This window comes from Podarcis raffonei, chromosome 2, assembly GCF_027172205.1.
Source record: "Podarcis raffonei isolate rPodRaf1 chromosome 2, rPodRaf1.pri, whole genome shotgun sequence".
Lineage (NCBI taxonomy): Eukaryota > Metazoa > Chordata > Lepidosauria > Squamata > Lacertidae > Podarcis > Podarcis raffonei.
In genome coordinates, this window is record NC_070603.1 from 111,709,929 (window position 1) to 111,729,175 (window position 19,247).

A 19,247-nucleotide genomic window follows, 5' to 3' on the forward strand; every position below is an offset into this window, starting at 1 on the left:
TTGGTGTGCATGTAGCTCTTTTATTTCCTATATAACGAATGAATGACACTTGTCCCCTGCTTTGTCCATAGGTGCTGGTGGTGTCAGCAGACCGGAAACTGGCAAAAATGACGTGTTGCAAGTAATTTCAAGTTGGAGGAATGCAGATCCCAGAAAATGTGCAGAATCGGACATGTTCCATCTACGCTGCTGTTTTGCAAGACCCGCTTGCAACAACCACCATCCCACACTATGGGGTTTGCACTCACACATTAGCATTACCTTCCACAGGGTGGATTTGATTTAAATCAGATCAATTTAAATGATTAATCATGGTTTAAATCACTAGACAGTAAGATCTTTTCTTTTTAACAGAAAGTCTCATTCTTGCTGGTATAATCTTAATATTTACAACCAGATGAAGGTTTCATTTTTGGAATGAAAAATTTTCAGAGTAGTTTTTTACAGTTATATAAAAAGTTGCTGATTTGGTTATACTGTTAGAAATGCATAGACAGATAACTTATTAAACCCCACAATAATTTCATAATTGTTTATATTTGGACAACTTTTCTGCTGTACTTTATTGGAAGGAGAAAAATAATCATTTCCTTAATAACAATTTACTTAACTAAAACAATAACATTATAGCATATGTATCCATGTTTGTTAACTGATGCGATTAAACAATTAAAATACAACAACAACATAGACAGTTTTAGCATGCATGAAAAACTTAAAACAAATCCTTATTTCCTAATGAATAGCCTTCGGACTATAATGTAACTTATACAGAAAAATATCTTTAGAAAGCTTTTTCCTCCAAAGGCATATTATTTTAAAAATCTAATTTAAATTTTAAAAATCATTAATTTTTATCCACCCTGCCTTCCCAATTAAAAGTGTATTTTTGAACATGTTTTTCTCTCAACATAAGCACATTTCTCAACGTATTTTATCCAGATATGCAATCTGATAACATTTCTTTCAGTTGAGAACGAAATCAAAATCCAGTGGATAGCTAAAGTCCAATCCGGTCATGAGTCAAGGAGGTGTGGAACAGGTCAGTGCATAGCAGAATCCTTCCTCTGCTGCATCATTTGGGGGAAGACCTCTGGAAAGCTGTATTTGCTGCATTCATCTATGTACCTTTGCAGACAATCCTCAATAAAGTTGCTTTGTTCATCTAGCAATACTGTACATAATTGTGTTTCTATTGAGGGTTTCTACCAGTCTCTTCTCCTTTAGCCCTTTCCGTGGATAAACCAATAAATAGCTGAAGCTGTTTGTAGAAAACCAATAATTTTTGAAACCTATGAGAGTGTTACTGAATTTTGAAGGCGACCCGGCATATTGGCTGTTACTGGATTTAAGCCAATTTATATATCTAGAGCATTTTTATTCTGCTTTACAACCAGAAAGGCTACCAGAGTGACTTGCATACATACAGTCAATGGAAACAGTCCCTTTCTACAGGCACACAGACCAAAAGACACAACACACAAGGAAAAGGGGATGGGGAGGGAGAAGGAAACAAACTTCCGACACCCAGGTCTCCAATATCTCAGAAGGATCGCAGTATCTATTGCAATGCACACCCTTCCTCCATCCACACTTCGACTTGGGTCTTTCAGCTCCAGCCCTCCTCTTTTGCTGATTGGAGACAATCCTGAAATTCTAGATATTACTGGGTCAGTTTGCAGGTGTCAACTTTGCCTATATATTTTTTCATTTACACTAGAAAGAATTATTATTGCTACTGTGTTAGTTCATCTAAGAATTTCAGGGCAGTAATCATAGTGCTAAAAACACTATTAAAACCGTAGAAATAATTGCAATGAAAACAGCATGGCAGCAGCCTTTTCATTAAAAACTTTCCAAAAACCTGTTGGAACAAGGGCTTCACCTGTTGGCAGAAGGGCAGCAGGGAGGAAGACAGTCTCGTTTCTCTAGGGCGGGAGCTTCCAAGTCTGGAAGGAGCCACTGAGAAGAGGCTGCCCTGTGTAAATGTCTCACTAGAAGAAAGTTAGACAAATATGTGTTTCTTCAATCGCCTAAAATGTCCAAGCATCCAGAAGTGCAACTGAGGGAACTCTGGGATCAGATTGCACCTGTAGCCATAGCTGTCAACCGTCCCTTATTTGGCGGGAAACTCCCTTATCCCAGCGTTGTGTCCCACTGCTGTCCCTTATTGATGATGTCCCTTAAATTTCCCAGGTTTCAAAGGAAGCAGCTCCTGTCCCTCCCTCCCTGCCGGCCAGGGAGGAGGGAGGCTCCAACTGTGTTGCTTGGCTGCGTTGCTCACCCAATAAGGAGTCTAAGAACGACTGGGGGGTGGAGCTTGCATGCCTTGTGCCAATCAAATCAGCCGCTTGCCTGGGACTCGCCTTTGCTCAGCGCTTCCCAGCGGAGAGGTGACGGTGGTTTTCCTTGCTGCATCCCCTTTGCTGGGTTGCTGCGCTGTGGGAAACACCGCTTGAGGCTTCGTTTGGCTGCTGGCTGGGCTTTCTGCCTTTGGCTCGGAGGGGCTCAGAAGTTGAACATACCTGTGCCCAGAAAATCCCTTATTTTGGCTGCTGGTCCCTTATCTTCAAATCTGTAAGTTGACAGCTATTCCTGTAGCTGACCCAGGTTGTGAGTGAATTTTGGCTGGAGTTTTAGGGTGCTAAGATTAAAAAGTCTAGTGAAGGGCAATATGGTTTTGAGTCCTTACTGTCGTCAAGGACATTTCAACTCCTGAAGTACATATCACTCCTTCCTTGTGTACAAAATAACAACTGACAACAGGGGCAAAGCAACTGCTTATATACATTTCTGAAGTTCTGGGCCACTCCCACTCCCAACTTGATTGGCTGTCTAAACTTCCAAGCTGCGAATCATGACTCGGAGTTTAAAAGCCAATGGCAGAGGCCCAAATCCTGAAATGTTCTCTGATTGGATATCATGTATCGAATCAGAACACAGGGGGCGGGGGCTCAGAATCCTTAGTCCTGACTCAAGCTCAGGCAAACACAGACCACTGAATACGTAACACAAAATATCTCTTTAAAAAGCAATATTATTTAGTAATTAATTCTGCCTAAAAGCTGGCACATGGCAGGGCTGTATCTGCAATATAAAAACCCCATGTCCCCTTAGTTAATTTTATTAATTAACAGAGACAGGTGAATGCCAACCATGTCACACCATGACACTGTTCTCTGATCGGCTTGCAGACAACAGAAGGGTTACATTTTAATGATAAAAGCATGGCACCATACAACAGTAAACAAATCCCAGCATAAAAATTCAGCGCCCACCCTCTAAAAAAGCAGCAGCAGACTCAAAACAGGCTGAGAGCTGCATAAGGTCATTAAAAGTACACAGATGACCTAAATTTCAGCTGATTTCAGAAGTTAACCATTTTAAACCCGGGGGGGGGGGGGGAGAAGTGCCTCTTTGCTATTGCAAAAGACTCCACAAAGTTCTCAAATTGCTACAGCAAAGGTCACTTTGCTCCACCTCTAAGGTGTGGTTCCTTTCGGCAACAAGAGAGAAGCAAAAGGAGGAACTAGAGAAAAGAAAGCGAAACTGGACTCTGCAATGCGTAGCAGCCGCTTAGCTGTCAGCAGAGATGGCCGAGGGTTTTCAGCAAGATCTGACTTGTTCCGTCTGCCTCGACGTGTTTACTGAGCCGGTGCTGCTTAGATGTGGGCATTGCTTCTGCCAGAAATGCATCACCTCCTCCTGGGACAGCCAAGGCGGAGCTCCTAGCTGCCCTGACTGCCGGGCCCCCTGTACTGACAGACATTTCACACCCAGCCACTTGCTGAGAAACTTGGCCCAAAAGGCAAGAGAGGATCAAGAGAAAGCGCAGGAAGACCAAGAAAATCACGAAGAAACGCCGACAGGCAGAAGCAGCCCGGGTGCTGATCAGGGGTTGCTCTGCGCAAAACACGGTCTCACTTTGCAGCTCTTCTGCCTCACCGATGAGGACCCCATTTGTCTTTGCTGTGTGGATTCGCCTGCCCACGCCGGACACAAGTTCAGCTCCTTGAAAGACGCTGCTGAGCCCTACAAGGTGAGACTGTGAAGGAGGGGGTGCTTTAAGTAAAGTGAGGCAATTGCCCTCCAACAGCTGATTCAGGCGGTGTTGTGAAAGGGAAAGTAACTCCTCCTTATTTGTTGTTGTTGTTAAAGATTTTCTTGGTTTACAAAAGTACAGTGGTACCTCGGGTTACATAGGCTTCAGGTTACAGACTCCGTTAACCCAGAAATAGTGCTTCAGGTTAAGAACTTTGCTTCAGGATGAGAACAGAAATCACACGGCGGCAGCAGGAGGCCCCATTAGCTAAAGTGGTATCTCAGGTTAAGAACAGTTTCAGGTTAAGAACGGACCTCCGGAACAAATTAAGTACTTAAGCCGAGGTACCACTGTATGTGGGGTTTTGTGTCAGCATCGCTTGTGCAGGTTCTTTGCTGCTCTCTTGTGTTCCTTTGGTGGTGAGAGAGGTTGGGGTTGGCCTAGGGTGTGGTTGTTTATTTGTGATTGGCTGTGGTGATCTTTGTTTTCGTGTGTGAGTGGGGTGGGTGGGTGTTTTGGATCAGGTTAGCCATATTGATTTGTAGGCTGTTGGTGGATTTTTGTCGTTGTCTTGTTGGGCTGTGTATGTGATAAAAGGGAGCCATACCGGGGTGAAGGCGTCTTCATCTATTTCTCCCCGTGTCAGTTTCAGTTTATTGGTTAATTTTTCTAGTAGGGCTGTTCCCATACTATTTGGTACCATTGGTCCATGCTTACCCGTGACAGGTCTCTCCAGTGTCTGGTTATGATGTTTCTGGCTGCTGAAAGTAGGTGGGTTATGAGTTCTTTGTGGTGTAAATGGGCGTCTTGTTATTTGTTATTAAATAATAACAAACCCTCCATGTCTCCCTATTTCCCAGGGACAGTCCCGGATTTGCGGAAGCCGTCCCGGTTTCTGATTTGATCCCGGAATGTCCCACTTTTCCTTAGAACGTCCCTATTTTCATGGGAGAAATGTTGGAGGGTATGGAGTAATGTGACCCCCTGCCGAGCCAAGGAGATAAGTAGCTGGACAACCTTTAGAAGACATCTGAAGGCAGCCCTGCATTGTTCCAGAGAAGGGCAATCAACATGTTTAAGGGGGTGGAGGAACTTCTCTGTGAGAAATGGTTACAACACTTAGGGCTGTTTAGTTCAGAAAAGAAAAGTTAAGGAGGTTGCATTTTATTTATTTGCAGTATTTATAACCTGCTGTTCATTGAATATCTGCAATCCTGGAATGTAGAACAAAAATAATAAAAGGAAACAGAGAAAAACAACGCTGGGGGACCTGACCTGCCTAATTTCACAAACTCTTCTTCCTCCCCTAGCGGAAGCTGGACAAGGTTCTGGGTTGCCTGGAAACCAGAATTAAACAACAAGAGCAACAGGAAGGATGTCAAGAAGAAAACATGCGTTCCTTGAGAGTAAGAGGAAATAATTCCTAGCTTCTTCTTCTTCCTCTTCTACTTCTTCTAATTATTATTATTATTATTATTATTATTATTATTATTATTATTAATATTAATATTCTTTTATTCACTTTATCTTGCCCAAGGCAACCCAAAATGACTTAACAACCAAACAGAAAAGCCCACATAGATACATTAAAACCAAGGAAAGAATTCATTAAAAACTCCCCACCCACTTCTAAAAGGCCACAGATAGTTGAAGGCCAAAGGCCCGGTTATAGGCATTATTATTATTATTATTATTATTATTATTATTATTATTATTATTATTTTGCCTGGTGCCTAAAGGTATGCAATGAAGGAGTCAGGCAAGCCTCTCTGGGGAGAGCATTCCTCAAAGGGAGAGACACTACAGAGAAGGCCTGTTCTTGTGTCTATAGGGAGGGACATTGCATTTTGGGTACTTAAGATGGTGAGCAGCCACCATGGATGGGAGCTTAGTTTAGCTTCTTTTCAAAAGTGGCACTTACAACTCCCATGATCCCTAGCTAGCAGGACCAGTGGTCAGGGATGATGGGAATTGTAGTCTCAAAACATCTGGAGGGTTGAGGAAGCCTGGACTAAACTAAGCTCCCATCCATGCTGGCTGCTCAGCAGCTTCTTCTTCTTCTTCTTCTTCTTCTTCTTCTTCTTCTTCTTCTTCTTCTTCTTCTTCTTCTTCTTCTTGTTATTTATGTATACTTTTCAAATTTATACATTTCATTAATTTTACAATCCATTTAACATTTCAAAATTTGACTTCCTTCCCCCTCTTTCTGCGGTTCCTTAAATTTATTTTTCAATATCTTCTACATATCCAAATTCATTTATGGTCCACTGCGTTCCCTTCATCTACCAGGCTTGTAATTCTGTCAAAAAATGAGATCAGGTTAGTCTGACATGACTTATTTTTCAGAAATCCATGCTGACTATTGGTGATCACAGCATTCCTTTCTAGGTGCTCACAGACTGTTTGCTTAATGATCTGCTCCAGAATCTTCCCTGGTATTGATGTCAGACTGACTGGGCGATAATTATTTGGGCCCTCTCTTTTCCCCTTTTTGAAAATAGGGACAACATTTGCCCTCCTCCAGTCTGCCGGGACTTCGCCTGTTCTCCAGGAATTCTCAAAGATGACTGCCAGTGGTTCTGAGATCACATCTGCCAGTTCTTTTAATACTCTTGGATGCAGTTCATCTGGCCCTGGAGACTTGAATACATCTAAACTAGCCAAGTATTCTTGTACTATCTCCTTAGTTATTCTGGGCTGTGTTTCCTCTGCTGAATCATTTGCTCCAAATTCTTCAGGTCGGGCATTGTTTTCTTTATCGGAGAAGACTGAGGCAAAGAAGGCATTGAGGAGTTCAGCCCTTTCTGTGTCCCCTGTTTGCATTTCACCATCTTCTCCTCTGAGTGACCCCACTGTTTCTTTGTTCTTCCTTTTGCTACGGACATACCCATAAAAGCCTTTTTTGTTGCTTTTAACCTCTCTAGCAAGCCTGAGTTCATTCTGTGCTTTAGCTTTTCTGACTTTGTGTCTACACGTGCTGGCTATTTGTTTGAATTCCTCTTTGGTGGTTTCCCCCCTTTTCCATTTTTTGTACACATCCTTTTTTAATCTTAACTCAGTTAAAAGTTCTTTAGATAGCCACCCTGGCTTCTTTAGGCACCTTCCATGTTTCCGTCTCATTGGTATTGCCTGAAGTTTTGCTTTTACTATCTCCCTCTTAACAAACTCCCAGCCATCGTGAACTCCCTTTCCTTTTAGTATTACTGTCCATGGGATCTCACCCAGCACTTCCCTAAGTTTTATGAAGTCAGCTTTCTTAAAGTCAAGAAATTGAGTCCTAGTATGCTTGGCTGCTCCTTTCCGCTGTATAGTAAACTTCAGAAGAGCATGATCACTCGCGCCTAATGATCCTTCCACTTCTACCCCACTAACCAGGTCATCAACATTGGTTAGGACCAGATCTAAAATGGCTGTTCCTCTTGTTGCTTCTCCCACTTTCTGGACAATGAAGTTGTCTGCAAGGCCAGTGAGGAATCTGTTTGACCTTATGCTCTTGGCTGAGTTTGACATCCAACAAATATCTGGGTAATTGAAGTCCCCCATTACTACTATCTCCCTTCCTTTTGCATGCTTGGCCATCTGTTCCAGGAAGGCATCATCTATGTCCTCCGTTTGGCTTGGGGATCTATAGTAAACTCCCACAATAAGGTCTCTGTTATTCTTCTCTCCCTTAATTTTGACCCAAATGCTCTCACTTTGGCTTTGAGGTTCTAAATCTTGGATCTCTTCACAGGTATACACATCCCTGACATATAACGCCACTCCTCCTCCTTTCTTGTCTGGTCTGTTTCTCTGAAATAGATTGTATCCCTCCATTATTACATTCCAATTGTGGGACTTATCCCACCAGGTTTCAGTGATGCCTATTATGTCATATTTAGTTTGCTGTACCAAGAGCTCAAGCTCATCTTGTTTATTTCCCATGCTTTGTGCATTAGTGTACAGACATTGAAGTCCATTAATCATTCCCCCGTGTCTCTTATTTAAGGATTTTTTCCTCCCACCACTAGGTCTGCGTGCTGTTTGCTCCATTTGGTCTATGACATTTGGATGATCATCTTCATCAATTGATAGACTCCTACCTTCAGGAGCACTGTCTCCCTCCCCCACATTAGTCAGTTTAAAGCCCTCCTAATGAGGTTTCTGAGATTTTTGGCAAAAACATTCCTCCCAACTGTTGTGAGGTGCAGCCCATCGCTTGCCAGAAGTCCATCTTCAAGAAACTGCAGTCCGTGATCTAAGAATCCAAACCGTTCCTGTTTACGCCATTTGCGAAGCCAGCTGTTCACTTCCACTATTTTTCGCTCTCTCCCTGGGCCACGTCGTTCAACTGGGAGGACAGATGAGATGACAATTTGTGCATTTAATTGCTTCAATTTCCTGCCCAGAGCCTCATAGTCTCTTTTGATCTTCTGGAGGCTATTGCTTGCAGTGTCATTGGTTCCCACATGAACCAAGAGGAAGGGGTATTTGTCAGTGGGTTTTATGATTCCTTGCAGTTGTTCAGTTACATCTTGGATCTTAGCCCCGGGGAGACAGCACACTTCCCGAGACATCTTGTCAGGCCCACAGATCACTGCTTCTGTTCCCCTCAGTAGGGAATCCCCTATCACCACTACACGTTTCCTCTTAGGTTTGGTCGGGATTCTTCCGTGAGCTCTCCATTCCAAGGTCGCCTGCACATTCCCTGAGGGCTGACTTTGCTGCTCGTCTTCATATACCTGATCGACTGTAATGAGGGAGAGATCCTCAAATGGAGTCTGCTCTTCGTCTTCCATGCTAGGGGAGAGGACTTCAAAGCGATTGTGTATTTCTAAACAATCAGAGCGAACCCTGGGCCTCCTACTTCTTTGAGTCACGTTTCTCCATATATCTGGCACCTGTGTTGGTGAACTAGCCTCCTTCTCAGGGGTGTCCCCTGTCTCCTCCTTGGTGGAGACGGTGTGCTCTGTTGCTTCCAAGAAGAGCTCCAGCTCTCTAATTCTTTGGAGCGTAGCTACACGTTCCTCCAGAAGGGGACCATGGATCCTCCGCTGCTCGTGGCAGCAGCGGATTCCCTCCTCCTGGGCTCAACTTTGAAGCAGCAAAGTGGGAGGGGAGCAGCTTACACTCGTGTAAGCAGCTCCTCTCCCACTTTCCTGCTTCAAAATGGAGGGAATCCACTGCAGTTGCGAGCAGAGGATCCATGGCTCCGCTTCCTTCTCTCGAAGCAGGGTGCGGGGGTGCAGGGGGGAAAGAGGGCAGGAAATAGATGCCGGGCAGGAAGACACAACCACACTTTGACCACTGGAAAGTCCACCTCAGCCTCCCCAGATTTCCACTGAGACGGCCAGGCTAATCTCGATGGCCATAAGTCAGGCAATTCATTATTAACTGGACTTAGATAAGCCATGGTTCCCCTTCCTACCCGCCTCTGAGGCTCAATTTAAGCAGCAAAGCGAACAGGAGCCGCCCGCTTTGCTGCTTTAAATAGTTTAGTGCAACATTTGATTCAGAATATTTTTTTGTGTGTTTTCCTCCTCTAAAAACTAGGTGCGCCCTATGGTCAGGTGCGCCCTATGGTCAGGTGCGCCCTATGGTGCGAAAAATACGGTAACATTCTTGTTGCTGTAGTAGCATACATAAATAAATTTCTGTACAATTTAGGTAGTTCTGTCCCTATAATTCCCCAAAGAAAAGCTTCTGAGTTGTTGTTTTAAAAAGTTATTTTGAACATCCTTTTCAATTCATTATATATCATTTTCCAGCCCAGCTGCTCATCATTTTAAGTACTCAAAATGCAATGTCCCTGCCTATAGACCAGGCATCCCCAACCCTCGGCCCTCCTGATGTTTTGGACTACAATTCCCATCATCCCTGACCACTGGTTCTGTTAGCTAGGGATCATGGGAGTTGTATGCCAAAACATCTGGAGGGCCGCAGGTTGGGGATGCCTGCTATAGACCTACTAAATCTTCTTGCCGGGACTGTATAAAAGTGAAAAATTCATTTTACATTGGGTTTACTTCAAAATGGCAGGCACCCACTATGGGTGGGAGCTGAGCTTGGCTCCCAGCTGAAGGATGGCACCATCGCCTGCCACTGAAAAGCATGTATGGACCTAGCAAGGAGACCATTAAATGGGGATGTGGCCAAGTTGGGCTTGTGAGGGGGCCTGGATTAGCAACAACCCCTCATTTTTATAAGGTACCGTATTTTTCGCTCTATAAGACACACTTTCCCCCTCCTAAAAAGTAAGGGGAAATGTGTGTGTGTCTTACGGAGCGAATTCAGGCTGCGCAGCTATCGCTGAAGCTAGGAGAGCAAGAGGGATCGGTGCGCAGCAATGCTGCTTGCTGTCCTGGCTTCTGGCTTAGCCCCGCGCAGCCTCTTCTGGGCAGGGGGAGCCTTCATCCCGCTGCCCGGGAGAGGCTGTGCGCAGCTATCCCATAAGCCAGGACAGCAAGTGGCTTTCCCAGAAGCCAGATCCCTCTTGCTGTTCTGGCTTCTGGGATTCATAATATTTATTTTCTTGTTTTCCTCCTCCAAAAACTAGGTGTGTCTTATGGTCTGGTGCGTCTTATAGAGCAAAAAATACAGTATATTTCGATTCATTTGTTTCTTCTCACTGAACGGGTCACTGGGTTCTCACTTCCGCCACCACAAAAACCTTCCAGTGGAACTTATTTCCATTGCAGAACTCAGCTGAGTCCCTTCGCAAGACGATTGAAGACGAGTTCACTGAGCTGCAGCGATTCCTGAGTCAGAGGAAAGATGCAGTATTGGCCCAGCTAGATGAGGATGAAAACGCCGCGCGCATGAACATGATGGCACATCTCTGGGAGATTCGGGAGGGCCTGTCTGCAGCCAGAGAGATGATGAGCCAGGGAAAGGCCAAAATGGAACAGAGGGATTTAGCTGCCTTCCTCCTGGTGAGGCCAAAACCTTGGCACCTCTTTGGTGTAACCATTGCAGAGGGTTTCCCAGAAAATTTTGGACTGGACAATTGTTGGTTTCCAATTGAAATTTATTTTGACGTGTCAGCAAAGTGATCTAAATTGGTGCGTTTACTTTGCTGAAAGCTTTTGATGCTGCCTTCGTTGTTAGTAACTGTCAGAGGCTCAGGAGCAGAAGAGCAGGGGAGAGAGCAAATAGAGAGCGGAGGAGAGGAATCAGAGGGGAGCGTAGGGGAATATGACAGTGGCCCGAGAGATTCCATGAGCTTCTCCAGCGAATCAGAAGATTCCCAGAAGGGGGCGCCTTTGGTAAGGGCGAGGGGGGTCCCAGGGGGGACGCTCCAGAAACAAGGGACCAGCGGGGACTCCCAAGGGAGTAGCGGAGGATCAGGACCAGTTCCCCCACCAGAGCACAGTGGGGGGGAAGAGTCACATGAGTCAGGACCAGCTTCTCCTCCATCGGGGAGTGGGGAGACGGAGGGAGGGCCAGGTCCAGCTAGCCTCCCCGAAAGAGGGAGCAGTGACACAAGTGTAACGGTCAGAAGGAAAGTGGGAGGCTGCGCGCGCGCGCCAAGTTCAAATGTGGAGGAGCGCGGGACAGCAGAAAACCCGGATTGGGAGCCAGGTCCTAAAGCCCGAAGGAGGGGGGGAGAAGAGTCGGGGGACTCAGCGTCAGAAGAATCTAGGAGGGCTGAAACTCCGACTAGCAGGAGGACCCAGAGAAAAAAGGAACAGAGGAAGAGGTGGAGTAAGGCTAGAACCTTAAGCTGGTGTCAGGGGGGAGGAGATTCAGATGGGACTTCTACGGTCTGAGGCATAGACGTAGCGTTGCGCGCTGCGCGCCTGGAAATGAAACTGAACTTCAATAAAGACCTTTTTACTTGAGGAAGAAGCAGCGTTGGTCTTGTGTGAGCTGGGACCTTGGGCAGCGCTGACAGTAACAAACTTTTGTTGTTGTTTAGTCATGTCCGACTCTTCGTGACCCCGTGGACCAGAGCAGGCCAGGCACTCCTGTCTTCCACTGCCTCCCACCCGCAGTCCCATGGACTGCAAGAAGATCAAACCTATCCATTCTGAAGGAAATCAGCCCTGAGTGCTCACTGGAAGGACAGATCCTGAAGCTGAGGCTCCAATACTTTGGCCACCTCATGAGAAGACTCCCTGGAAAAGACTCTGATGTTGGGAAAGATGGAGGGCACAAGGAGAAGGGGACGACAGAGGACCAGATGGTTGGACAGTGTTGTCGAAGCTACCAGCATGAGTCTGACCAAACTGCGGGAGGCAGTGGAAGACAGGAGTGCCTGGCGTGCTCTGGTCCAGGGGGTCACGAAGAATCGGACACGACTAAATGACTAAACAACAACAACAGTATGCTGGGAGCCCTCCACCTAGGTGTTCGTCTACCCAGGTGAAATATTAATCGCTAGATGAGGAAATCTTACCATTGGCTCTGCCCTCATCATTCTTGTCCATGGGATTCCGCAACATCCTATGATTGTGTGTGAAGCTGACTTGGAGAAAAACTGTTTCCGTGTCAATCTAGTCTCCTCTGTGAGGGGGAAGTCGTCTCTCTGTGTCTTATCTAATCAGGTTATTGGAAAGGCTTGAGTGCCTTTAGTCTTTGGGAAGGCAAGGGGGTATGGTTGGTTAGGGTTGTGGGCTGAAAGGAGACCCCTTAGAAAACACAGAAGAATTAGCAAACAGGATAGCCAGCATTCCACAATTCAGTGGGAGGACAGTGGGACTTAATGGCTTTGAGGAAGGCAAGATTAGGGTGGATGACGGAGTGTATCAGGATTCTGTTATTTTCCAGGATATGAAAGGAGAGATTCAAGCTTCCTAACCATCTCACCTTCTTTCCCCCTTCCCAGGATGTCCAGGAGCTCCTGAAGAAGTGAGTATGGTGTCTTTCCGCTAGTTTCATATGTGAGAGAGCGGATGGCCACTTGCTGTAACTAGTATTCTGCTTCTCTTCCCACTAGGCTCCCTGCTGAAAAGGAGGCTGAGGGCGTAGGAAACCAGGTTGGCCGCTCTGTTGTTTGCAGGGAACTCTGCCTGGGCAAGTTCAAGGGTCCACTGCAATACCTAGCATGGAATAAGATGAGATCCATCGTCAGAACAGGTAACTGAAAGGAAGTTCAGGAATGATTGAGAGTAATGTCAGATCAGATGAAAGAAAACCATTCTTCGTACCACATGTGATTAACACATGGAATTCTGTGGCAGAAGATGTGGCAATGGTTGCTTGCAAAGAGAATTAGACAGATTCGTGGCACGTCTGTTGACTTGCCATGGCAAGAGGAACAAAATGTTGCATTGTGGTGTGCTGCTGTTCAGAGCCCCAGACACTCACTTCCAGGCAGAGGGCCTTCTCGGAAGTGGCACCCGCCCTGTGGAATGCCCTCCCATCAGATGTCAAGGAACTAAACAACTATCTGACTTTTAGAAGACATCTGAAGGCAGCCCTGTTTAGGGAAGTTTTTAATGGTTGGTGTTTTATCGCTTTATTATTAATAATAATATTCTGTTGGGAGCTGCCCAGAGTGGCTGGGGAAACCAGCCAGATGGGCAGGGTAATAATAATAATAATAATAATAATAATAATAATAATAATAATGGGTGGAGGAAATGGAAAACTGCAGGTGGGGTGACAAGACAACAACAAAAACAACAACAGATTATTATTATTATTATTATTATTATTATTATTATTATTATTATCCTGTCACCCCACCTGCAGTTTTCCATTCCCCCCACCCCAAACATTCTGCGGCCACTATGAACATTCAGTCCTCATTGGGACTCCCTTAGGTTTCTTCCCTGAAAATTTTTCTGTACTTCTGGCATTCTCCCGAGGCCGCTGATATTTCCTTCTGGTGTGGGGGTTGTGTATTTTGGTTACATGCCACTTACATCCTGAACACCTGATAATCAGAATAAAGGACATGATAGTGAAGTGGAACTTCTACATGTGGAGGCAGGGTGCTGCTGGGAACCAGTCTCTAGGAACCAATGATGGAAGAGGAAGTTTCATGCTCGGTGCCTGCTTGTGGTTTGGGCTACTGTTGAAGACAGGATGCTGAAGAAGGCGGGCCTTTGGTCTGATCCAGCAGAACTCCTTCTTGCATCTCTGTGTCCTTAGCTGCATGGAGGCAGAGCTTGCATTCTGCAAGGATTCAGCAGCGGGATGACATTGTTATGTACAGCTGTGTTTACAGGCGGCAACCATTCATGTATAATGTGGGGAAAGTCACTGTGACATTGTCAGGCTATGGTTTAAACCTGCCTGATGACTCCAGAAACACCATCCATAGACTGCCAAGGCTGTTCCTATCAGCACATCTCCATTCTGGTTTCTGTTTCTTGATTACTGTATGTTTATTTGTGTTTGGAACTGGCTTCTATATAGGAAGAGAAGTTACTTTGCCATTTATTGAAAAGCTTCCGTCTAAGCAGGGATCAGGGATGCGGGTGGCACTGTGGGTTAAACCACAGAGCCTAGGACTTGCTGATCAGAAGGTCGGCGGTTCGAATCCCCGCGACGGGGTGAGCTCCCGTTACTCGGTCCCTGCTCCTGCCAACCTAGCAGTTTGAAAGCAGGTCAAAGTGCAAGTAGATAAATAGGTACCGCTCTGGTGGGATGGTAAACGGCGTTTCCGTGCACTGCTCTGGTTTGCCAGAAGCGGCTTAGTCATGCTGGCCACATGACCTGGAAGCTGTACGCCAGCTCCCTCGGCCAATAAAGCGAGATGAGCGCTGCAACCCCAGAGTCGGCCACGACTGGATCTAATGATCAGGGGTCCCTTTACCTTTACCTTTAACCTAGGATGGAGCTAGGGTAGGATGCCCCAATTTTATTTAACTCGTTCTTTTCCTTTGCTTATCAGAAGTAGAACCGATCACCCTGGACTGCGGCACTGCTCATCCCAAATACACTTTCTTACTGCAAAACTATCGTGTGGCGTTTGGACTGCTTAAGAATCCCTTGAACTATCCAGCGATATTTCAGGACTCTCCCGTTGTGCTGGCGAAAGAGGGGTTCCATTCAGGAAGACACTACTGGGAAGTTGAGGTGGAAAACAAGGGAGACTGGTTGATTGGCGTAGCCTTGGTGTCCATCCCAAGGCAAAAAGGCAAGGATCCCACTTCTCTGACGGACAAGATCTGGTGTCTGGAGCCAACAGAGGAGGATAGCGAGCCTCAAAATGGATCGTCATGGTGGAAGGTCGGCGTGTACCTGGACTATGAGGGAGGCCAAGTTTCTTTCTATGATGTAGCAGCCGGGTCTCACCTCTGCACACACACAGCCCGTTTCAGCGAAAAAGTCTACCCTTTCTTCCAACCTACGCCGGCTGCTTTCAGGCAAAAACGCACCATAAGCTTGAAAACTTGTCACAGTTAGGACATTAAAGCAATTCTTAAGAGGGTATTATTATAAAAAGAAAAGGTAGGTGTGTTTGCCCATTAGATAAAAGTCCAAAGTCCATACTAAGGCAGTGCTTTTATCAGGCCAGCCAAGATGCAAACTCCATGACTTCATCATCAGCCAACTTCCCTCCCACCTCGCCTTATTTGCTATCAAACCTGAAGAAGAGCTCTGAGTAACTTGAAGGCTTGCTCACTATTTCGTGACGTTTTAGCTGACCTATAAAAGGCATTGCCCTAAGGTGGATTTTGGAATGTTCTTAAGTGCGCCACAATTCTCCAAGCATTGAGAAGTGTGTGCCCCTGGGAAAGAGATTGTTGGTGAATTCAGGTCTTTTGTGATATGTACAGTGGTACCTTGGTTTCCAAACTTTATCCATTCCAGAAGTCCATTCCCAAACCAAAGTGCCCTAAAACCAAGGCACACTTTCCCATAGAAAGTAATGCAGAATGGATTCCTCCGTTTCAGTCTTTTAAAAACAACCCCTAAAACAGCAATTTAACATGAATTTTACTATCTAATGAGACCGTTGATCCACAAAATGAAAGCAATAATCAATGTACAGTACTATAAAATAAATACTGGCCATTAGATAAATTGACCCTTGGCCAATAAAGCGAGATGCGCGCTGCAACCCCAGAGTCAGTCATGACTGGACCTAATGGTCAGGGGTCCCTTTACCTTTAGATCTTTTTTTTTAAAAAAATCAAGTAGCGATAAGGAGACATGTATGTGTGCAAACGCAGGCTGGGATCCTGGGAGGAAGGTAAATAAGGCCAAATGTCATTTGCACTGAAAGTTTCCACTGGGTGCGATGGGGGGCTCTAGCTTTTCTTCCAGACCAACAAAAAGCAGGCATGTAGGCACCGATCCAGAATGAAGCAAAGGAGCAAAAAGCCCTTCTAATTCCCACAACCACCAGGGATCTATGATCTGGGTTAGGGCCTGCTATTTACTTTTTAAAAAAAGCCCTTCATACCATTTGTAACTGTTGAAGCAGGCGAAGCCGACGCAGCCTATTTGCCAGACTACAACTCCCATCATCCCTGACCACGCTAGCTAGCTGGGGTTGATGGGAGCTGGGAGTCTAACAATCTCTGGAGGGCACGACAAGAACAAAACTAGTTCTTGTATGGTCTGCCCTTTAGACACATTTGCTTACATTGTTTTCGTACTAGCGAAGCGTGTCAAAGATGGCCTTTCCTTATAACCACGTGTGGTGGCTCTCTCTTACTACATCCAAAAAGTATCAAAGAAAGGGCTCAAGACGGTTTGAAAGCAGATTAACTTGTGTTTGTATTCTGATTGGATTTGTTATCAATTGGGATGTTCTTAACTGAAAATTAATAAAAATTATTTACAGTGGTACCTCGGGTTAAGTACTTAATTCGTTCCGGAGGTCCGTTCTTAACCTGAAACTGTTCTTAACCTGAAGCACCACTTTAGCTAATGGGGCCTCCTGCTGCCGCTGCGCCGCCGGAGCATGATTTCTGTTCTCATCCTGAAGCAAAGTTCTTTTTTTTAGTTTTTTTATTCAAAATTAAAACAAGACATCCAAAAACATATCATCCTTGTTTCCCCCCCATTTTAACTGCCCCCCCGGCAAAACCCACCCACCCCCACCCCCCGACTTCCCTCAGTTCCAGTCTTTGGTTTCTCTGAGACTGCTGTTTTCTGCATGTTACAAAGTTGTATAGATCCTCAAACTATTTAGCTGATTATTATCAATAAAAAGTTCTTAAGCAAAGGTCTTAACCCAAGGTACTATTTCTGGGTTAGTGGAGTCTGTAACCTGAAGCGGATGTAACCTGAGGTACCACTGTATAACAAAAAACTTGAACCTGCTGAGGCAGAACTGCAGAAAGCCTTGCATGAAAACAGTTTGGCTTCCATATGCAGTTTGGTATAAATAATAAATTATTATTATTATTATTACTTCATATATTCCCCCCCTTGGGACAGCCACAGGAAATATGCACACCCTCCCTTTCCCGCAGGTACACAATTCCAAAAGAACCAGGTTGCTTTTTATACCCATTTTATTGACAGTGGTAAAAAAAAAAACACAAAAGAGTTATTTACAAGTTTAAGGCAACGTTGCCATGTAACGGGCTGTGCTTCGGTCTCAACGCCGCCTCTTGGCTCTGCTGGGCAAGGCTGGGGTTGCTCTTCCTCCTCGTCCTGGCTGGGGGAGTGGCAACGGAGGGGGCGCTCATCCCGTTCAGCCGGTGGGCGTCCACATCCAGCTTCTGCTGCAATATACCTGTCAGGATGAACTCTGCGTTGGCAATGGGGAGCCTGGCGTCCTGAGCCGCTTTGCAGCGGGGCAGGTCTTCGGGACAGGAAATCACAATGCACTTGTCCTTAAGCAAATAAATAAAAGGTTGAGAGTCAGGTCTTGCTCTCAGAAAAAGAAGGAACATTTTATCATATGTGGTGGGAATGTAAGAAAATAAAGAACTTTTGGGAAATGATATATGATGAGATGAAAAAGATGTTGCAATATACATTTTCTAAAAAAACCCAGAAGCATTTCTACTTGGTATTATAGGTCAGGATATTAATAGGCAAGATGTTAAATTGTTTTTATATGCAACAACAGTGGCAAGAGTATTGTTAGCCCAGAAATGGAAGCAAGAAGAATCTCCGACGAAAGAAGAATGGCAGACGAAAATAATGGACTATGCAGAATTGGACAAAAGGACAGGAAGGATTCGAAACTTGCGGGAACAGAGATTTACAGAAGATTGGAAGAAGTATATTAACTATTTGAAGAGCAATTGTAATCAACAAAATACGCTAGTAGGACTATAAGAAGTTTTGTAGGGAGAAATATATGAAGTGCTACAAAGTAGATAAAGAATAGATATTGGTTATGAGTTTTAAATGTAACGGAAAATAAGAAATGTATACTGAGAGATTAGATTGGAAATTTTCAGACTGGATTGATGGAAGTCAAAATATTGAATAAGATGTAAAAATATGTTTAATTACTGTTGAAAATGGTATGTTTAAAAAACTAATAAAAAATTATATAAAAAAAGTCAGGTCTCGCTCTCAGGTATTCCTTTTGCCTCAGTGTTTCTGCCAGCACCCCACGGGATGCCATGTAAACACGCACGGTTCACCTTGTAGGCTCGAGGCATTCTGGGTAAGAACTTCCCGCCACCGCACTGCACGATGTTCCTCATGTCCTCCAGCTCCAGGCTGACGTTAGGCGTAACGTGGATTTCGTAGCCCTGGAAAGGAAAAGAGACAGGTCTGTAGTGTGTCAAAGGAGCACGGGAATCTGAAGCTTAGTGAAGAAGGGTTGAGCCAGAATTGGATTACGCCTGCGACTCAAGATGGAAGCTTACACCATAGAAATGATATATAATGAATTGAAAAAGATGTTTTAAGTAACGTTTGTAAAAAAAACAAAAAAAATCCAGAAGCTTTTCTTTTGGGAATTATAGGGACAGAGGTACCTAAATTGTAAATGATGTTGGATTGAAAATAAGTGGCATTAGCAACAAAGTTAATAAGAATATGCAAAAATGAATTGATAATGGATGAAAATATAGAGTTAAAAAATGTTAAGACATAGAGTTAAGATAAATGAAAGAGGGTAAGGATTTGCTGATTTGATTATATAAATGGGAATACAAAAAGGGGAGGTGTGAGGAGGTCAAAGAAACAAGCAAAGGAGTTTAAAGTTACGAAAAACGGTTTTGTTTTTAAATTTTTTATTACTTTTTGTTTTGTCTTTTGTCTTTTGTATGTTGTATTTTTTATTTTTATTTTTTCTTTCATGTATTTTGTATTCATGCTTTTGTAAAACTTTAATAAATATCTCTTTAAAAAA

General features: G+C 44.6%; 2 protein-coding genes across 2 annotated transcripts in view; one reads left to right on the forward strand and one right to left on the reverse strand.

Moving 5' to 3' along the window:
- Positions 1-338: 338 nt before the first annotated feature.
- LOC128408667 (nuclear factor 7, brain-like) lies at positions 339-16,771 on the forward strand. Its single transcript, XM_053378656.1, has 7 exons — positions 339-1,042; positions 2,197-4,039; positions 5,353-5,448; positions 10,720-10,953; positions 12,849-12,871; positions 12,960-13,099; positions 14,865-16,771. Exons 2-7 carry the CDS (start codon positions 3,593-3,595, stop codon positions 15,377-15,379), a joined length of 1,455 nt encoding a protein of 484 aa, XP_053234631.1. The 5' UTR covers positions 339-1,042; positions 2,197-3,592; the 3' UTR covers positions 15,380-16,771.
- A 653-nt stretch (positions 16,772-17,424) lies between these two features.
- Positions 17,425-19,247, reverse strand: part of MDC1 (mediator of DNA damage checkpoint 1) — a 42,245-nt gene continuing 40,422 nt past the window's right edge. The window contains exons 14-15 of the mRNA XM_053378641.1: positions 18,532-18,642; positions 17,425-17,766 (exon numbers count right to left, since the gene is read on the reverse strand). Coding sequence (XP_053234616.1) covers positions 17,482-17,766; positions 18,532-18,642 — 396 coding nt within the window. The 3' untranslated portion in view covers positions 17,425-17,481. The remainder of the gene's footprint in view (positions 17,767-18,531; positions 18,643-19,247) is intronic.